This window comes from Primulina eburnea, chromosome 1, assembly GCF_022965805.1.
Source record: "Primulina eburnea isolate SZY01 chromosome 1, ASM2296580v1, whole genome shotgun sequence".
NCBI lineage: Eukaryota > Viridiplantae > Streptophyta > Magnoliopsida > Lamiales > Gesneriaceae > Primulina > Primulina eburnea.
The window spans coordinates 61,498,496-61,505,058 of NC_133101.1; the positions used below are offsets into that span (position 1 = coordinate 61,498,496).

The 6,563-nt window shown below is 33.9% G+C and overlaps 1 protein-coding gene across 1 annotated transcript; it reads left to right on the forward strand.

Moving 5' to 3' along the window:
* Window positions 1-1,874: 1,874 nt before the first annotated feature.
* Window positions 1,875-6,563, forward strand: LOC140837802 (probable aspartyl aminopeptidase). Its single transcript, XM_073203910.1, has 11 exons — window positions 1,875-2,030; window positions 2,438-2,573; window positions 2,995-3,073; window positions 3,177-3,379; window positions 3,462-3,531; window positions 4,412-4,531; window positions 4,706-4,861; window positions 5,156-5,329; window positions 5,544-5,618; window positions 5,699-5,839; window positions 6,174-6,563. The coding sequence occupies exons 1-11, from the start codon at window positions 1,961-1,963 to the stop codon at window positions 6,396-6,398; spliced, it is 1,449 nt and encodes a 482-aa protein (XP_073060011.1). The 5' UTR covers window positions 1,875-1,960; the 3' UTR covers window positions 6,399-6,563.

Sequence of the window (6,563 nt, forward strand, 5' to 3'; positions counted from 1 at the left end):
GAAAATCAGCTGGACTGTTTCATAAAAAATGAAAAGTCTAATTCACTCCATCAAACCAACTTCGGATCTTCATTCTAATTATGACTTTAAAAAAAAAGAGAAAGAACTGGGAGTTGGCAGTGTCATGCTTCAAGCATTCGTTCCTACTGCCTCCTACGGGAGAAGTTCCCTTCTTTTTTCTAAAATGACTGATTGGTTTCGTTAGCAAAAGTACAAAGTGGACTGCAATTTGGCTGACCTCCCGTGTCTCGTACGATACAAATTGAATTTAACAGAACTCCTTGAGAAGAAAACTTCAAAAAAAAAGTTTTCATTCAATTACTTCAGCTTTCAAAACTCTGTGATTTAAGAGTAATGTGAGCGAAAGATGATCCACTAGAGAGTGGACCAAGGGACTGATGCCCTCCATGGGCCGGACCAAAAGAAAGAGAGAAGGGACAGTCAGAGACCAGTCTTGACTCTGTTGGTTCTGCCCCGTTGTAAGATTTTTTTGGCTGAGCCGTATCTTGCTGTGTGGGACCATTTTTAATTTGAATATTAAGTATATATTTTTTTTGAATAAACACTAGACAAGTTATAATATTTTAATTTTAATTTTAATTTTAAACTTCTAGATATACTTAAAGTTCTATAGATCAGTGTTCGAAATAGTCCGCTTAAAATCCGCTTTAGCGAGCTTAATCTTGAAGCTCGACAAAATGCCTCGTTTTGGACAAAAGTAGGAAAAAAGAGGTTAAAATGTAGTTTGACCGAATTAAGCGTAATTAATGAGTTTAATTAAGTGTGCTTAAGTACAATTAATCACATCTTTTTATTTTTAAAACTTTTATTTTGCAGATATGTTTTTTTATTTAAAATATTAAATTAGGTTTATAATTTATATGTTTTTTATTATTTTTAATTATGATTAAGCATATTTGATAATGATTTCACAAATATTTAGCATTTTTTAATGTGGTCTAGTTGCAAAAACAAATAAATATTGCAATTTTGAGATTTTTATACTTTTATAAATATAAGAATTAATAAATCAGATTTAAATTTATCATATTTATGTATTATTTTATCTATTTATTAGTCTAAGATAATTACAATTACACTACAAATTAAAAACGTTTTTTCACGATTAAGCATGTGCTAATATCGTTTAAGCTTGGAACTCGATATCCGCGTTTTGGGGCGCTTCATGTTTTTTAGAACCTTGCTATAGACTACTAAATCTTAACAAGTAGCATTTAGATTTATTGATTATTGTGGTGAATTCCTTATTTTTTTTACGCATTTGAGATTGTTTCACAATTCAATTTGTTAGACAGATTTTTGATCGATCTAATTTTTGAAAAAATATATTTATAATAAAAATATTATCTATTCGCTATAAATACAGACCAGATCGATTTGTCTAAGAGAAGATATACTCTATTTTCTTTCAACATTTATTCTCTTATCATAATTCATAGTCACGTTACAATTCATGACAAACAATACCACCGAGAATATCGTTTGTTAATAAATAATGGAGTGGGTCTCATATGAGACCGTCTCACGGATTATAATCTGTAAGACGGGTCAATCCTACCTATATTCACAATAAAAAATAATACTCTTAGCATAAAAAATAATACATTTTAAGAGATCCGTCTCACAAATACGACCCGTGACTCACACAAGTTTTTGCCTAAATAATGAAATCAATATTATATTATTTTTTTATAGCTCTAGTTATTTTATTTTTTGAATGAAAAAATATATTATGCATTAAAAAATTAGTTTATTTATTATAAGTTTAAAAGCATGTTTTTTTTTTTAATTTGATTGATTAAAAATTAGGTTTTGAGAGTGCAATTTCGGCAAATGACTTGGCAAATTGATAGCTTTGGACTTTATTTTATTTTTTATTAAAGACCGCATAAACACTAGAGAAGTCGGGCTGTGCCAAATCTGAAGAGAACCCTATTGAATGGAGAAATCAGTAGCACAGGATCTTGTGGAGTTCTTGAATGCTTCCCCTACAGCTTTTCACGCCGTCGGTAATGTACTCGATATTCATTATTTTTGTTTTAATCCAAAACCCAAAATATATGACTTGCAGGATGCTGTGATTACCAAAGATTTACTTTTTTTTAATCTCGAAAAGCGAATATATTCGACAAGATTTTCTCATCGACAAAATTGAGGAGTTATTTGGTTCTGGCTGTAGTGTGTTTATCTTATTTTTACTCATTAGTCATATGTTGGGGTGCTTTGACGGCTCTTTTTTTTTTTTTTTTTTTAAGTTGAAACTCATGATTTTTTGTTTATCAAGGTTGGCTACTTTCATGACTAATATGGAGTTGAATAATAATAAGATTTGGTGTTGTAAATCAATTGTTTTTACTTACTGATGATTTATTCTCTTGTAATTAACGAGTTATTTTATTGTGATTTTATTCATTAGATGAAGCCAAGAAGAGATTGAGAAGCGCAGGGTTCGAGCAAGTATCAGAGAGGGAGGAATGGAAATTACAAGCTGGAAAGAAATATTTTTTCACCAGGAATTATTCAACTATCGTTGCCTTTGCAATTGGTCAAAAGTATGCATTTTATGATTCCATATGTTTTTTTCCTTTATTGTTTCATGTCAATTATGCTTCTTTCCCACAATTATAGTTTAATTATTATCCTAGGTTACTTTTATTATAAGCTGTGGAAGTTTTGTTGCTATTGACCTTTTCCTCCAGTATAGATTAATTGCCATTGACATAGAGAATTTTTAAAGATTATTTGGTGTATTAATTTTTTTCCGGTCTTTATACAAACATTAATACGAACTACCAAGCTAGTGTGATTTATTTTTGAAATCAAATCCCGGTTGATCTCAAATCACTCTATCCATCACAATAATATCGTGTCATGTTAATTTTTGCCATGGCCCATGTGCGAAGTAGCAAATTACATGTAATATAAATTCTTACACGGATTGAGTGGATGACAGTAAATGATTTTGTGCTATAGATATGTGGCTGGAAATGGAATTTATATAATCGGTGCTCACACTGATAGTCCTTGCCTGAAATTAAAACCAGTCTCCAAGGTATTTACTTTCTTGTGTTGTCTGGTTTGCATTTATATTTCCACTGTTCGGTAATTAGGGTCGCAGTTAGAGCTCTAAAATTTTTGAATCATGGTCATTTCAGGTATCAAAAGGTGGGTACTTGGAAGTTGGTGTGCAAACTTATGGTGGCGGTTTATGGCACACATGGTTTGATCGTGACTTGTCTGTTGCTGGAAGAGTAATAATTAGAAAGCAAAAGGATGGCTCAGAAACATACACTCACCAACTTGTCAGAATTGACGAGCCCATTATGCGAATCCCGACTCTGGCGATTCACTTGGATAGGTGCTTCAGCAGGAAATATTCACATTTGATTGGATCCCAGAGTGTGAATGCGTTTGTTCATTATGTTTACTTTGTATTATAGGGGTGTTAATGATGGATTCAAGGTGAACACTCAGAGTCACTTAGCTCCAATTTTGGCCACATCGGTTAAGGTACTTTTCTAGATTGCTTACTACAAATTAGATACTTTTCGTGGTTCACATGAAAGATGTAATTAGCCATATCTCTTTGCATTTTTTGTCCGCGACCATCTTTGTCTATGTCTTGTGACCATTTTAGTTTATTTCCTGATTTGGAACATCAACGTACAATATTTGCTAGTCTGATAAGCCTCTCGACTACCATCGTATGGAAGATTTAGTAAATATCAGGTTATACTATCAAGAGAGTTACTATTTGTGAGAATATTACATTCTAAATAATGAACAGGAGGTCATGTTGTAGGGATGAAGCTTTATCCGTTTTAGCACTAATCAAATTATACATGTCAACAAGGGCTAGACATCGCTGAACAGATGAGAATCATAAAGCTGGAAAAAGGCTCGTAATTGTTCTCTTGAAGCTGGTTTTTCTTGTGATGAATAGGGAGTTGCAGTCGACACTTTCTCAAAGAAGTGAAATGTAATCATCTTGATTGCTGATGTAAACTTGTGGGCATAATGAGATAGAATAAATCAATTGTGGTTCTTGGAAATTCCTAGTTTGACCTCTTGTCTCGATATGTGTAAAATAAGCATGTATGGACAAGGTCTGAGGCTGATAAATGTGCAGAAAGAGATCATACAAGGGAGAAATGTCAACATGAAACAGGGACTGGATTTATCACATCATGACACCCCCTTTTAACTTTTGGTTCAAAAAACTGAAGCTCATGCATTATGAATCAGTTCTTCGTTTTTAACTAAATATTTCTGTTTCTTTGTTATTCTGCCAAGATATGACAGGCCTGATGGAAAATGGTATAATATTAAAAACATGGCTACTTTACTTCATCTTGGTATGATTCTCTTACATATGGTGTCCATAATTCAGGCTGAACTGATTAAATCAACTGCTGAAAATGGTTCTGTTGAAGCTGGATCACTTGTTGGGAAGAAGTTTGAGGATGAAACTAATTCTGGCAATCCAAAGCATCATCTCCCTCTATTACAGGTTCTGATTATGTCTTGTTTGATTGTAGAATCTTTTGCCTCTTCATCGACTGAATATCACGGCGGAAGTTCAAATTCTTAAATATTGCGGTTACTCCCTGTTTATCTTTATTAAAGACATCTTGAATATATGCTTTGATCGCGATGTTTTGTTTCTTCTTCCACTGTACTGCAGCTGATTGCTGCTCAGGCTGGCTGTGAACCAGATGATATATGTGATTTTGAGTTGCAAGCTTGTGATACTCAGCATAGTATAATTGCTGGTGCGCTCAAGGAATTTATTTTCTCCGGAAGGCTTGATAACCTCTGCATGTCATTTTGTTCGCTGAAGGTATATGTATCATGCTCACATGTTGACTTGAATAACATTGTTGTTTTGTTTTATAGAACATTATGCTGATATCTTCAATAAAACAAGGCTTGTGATAAGTATGACACTAGCACAAGCATCAACAAAAGTTATTCCAAGGAGGAACAAATTATTCCAGCATTGGATTAATTGATTGGCCATGTTATAAAGTTATTGCATTGTCTTTTGCTTTGTAAGCTTCCATTTTAACCAGGAACTGCAGTTTTGCAAAAGCGGCCATCTGGTTATATTTGTTTTGCTTGATTTTTGATTTAGGCTCTCATAGATATTTCATCATCTGAAAGCACTCTCGAAAATGAGACCGGAGTAAGAATGGTGGCCTTGTTTGATCACGAGGAGATTGGTTCTAATTCAGCACAAGGAGCTGGATCCCCAGTCATGCTCGATGCTTTATCGCGAATAACTAGTTCTTTCAACTCAGATACAAAGGTATAATTACATTACTCCTTTTCTAGTTTTTAGTCATTACTCTTTCGGCTTGTTTGAATTTCCATTGGCACTGAATAGTTTCTTTACATTTTGAAATTAATCTTCTGCAATTCCTGATTCCCTTTGGTTTGCTTGAAATTTTGTTTTATTATTTTTTTTCCTGCCACTGTTCTTATTGACTGATAATTGTTTTTTCATCGTGTTTCTTAAAAAGTTTCTACCAATCGCTATTCAAAAGAGTTTCTTAGTGTCAGCTGACATGGCTCATGCCTTGCATCCGAATTACATGGTACTTGTTCCCATTGCTCTATCTCAAAGTAGGTATACAAATTCTTTTTATTTTCACATTGTTTTACTTTTTTTAATCAGGACCGACACGAAGAAAATCACCAGCCCAAGATGCATGGCGGGCTTGTCATCAAACACAATGCAAACCAAAGATATGCAACTAATGCAGTAACTTCCTTCACATTTCGGGAGATTGCTAACAAGCACAAACTTCCTGTTCAGGTTTGGCAGATTCTATAAACAAATCATATTACTTTGATATTTCCTAGGCGGTGCCAGTGGTGAGCAAACAAATTGAGAATAGTGTGTGCTAACTTACAATTATGATCGTAGTTGAATGTTCACTTGTTTTGAATAATTCTACATCAGATCGAGTCCAATAGTCCTCGTGCTTATATCTCTCTCGAACATTGCACTTGGATAGATGGACCCGGTCCAATGTTAAATATGTGGAACTTGTTTCTTCCTATCGGAAAAACCAAAATTGTCATGCATACTTCTGCCAACAAACTGATTGATGCATTCGTAGCTCTTATATAAGACCCTTTTAATCCAGGATTTTGTAATCAAGAACGATATGCAATGTGGTTCGACAATTGGTCCCATTTTGGCGAGTGGTGTTGGCATCCGCACCGTTGATGTCGGAGCTCCACAACTCTCGATGCATAGCATTAGAGAAATGTGTGCAGTTGATGATGTAAAGCATTCTTATGAACACTTCAAGGCATTCTTCCAGGAGTTCTCTCTTCTTGATTCAAAACTTGCCGTAGACGATGTCTAGTTCTGTTGAATTTTGATGTTTTTGGTGCTCTTTTTTCACATGTTTGGATATTGGTTTAAACGAGGGCGGTGCGTCTGAGCTGTTTCTTTACCAACTCGCTCGCAATATTGATAAATTAATGAAATTCAAATAAAGATTTTTAGTGAATTATTTATAAATTATTTC

Coding starts and splice junctions, on each gene's coding strand:
- LOC140837802 (XM_073203910.1), top strand. CDS start 1,961: ATGGAGAAATCAGTAGCACAGGATCTTGTGGAGTTCTTGAATGCTTCC. Junction 3,074..3,176: donor AATTAAAACCAGTCTCCAAG/GTATTTACTTTC, acceptor TGGTCATTTCAG/GTATCAAAAGGTGGGTACTT. Junction 3,380..3,461: donor CTGGCGATTCACTTGGATAG/GTGCTTCAGCAG, acceptor TTTGTATTATAG/GGGTGTTAATGATGGATTCA.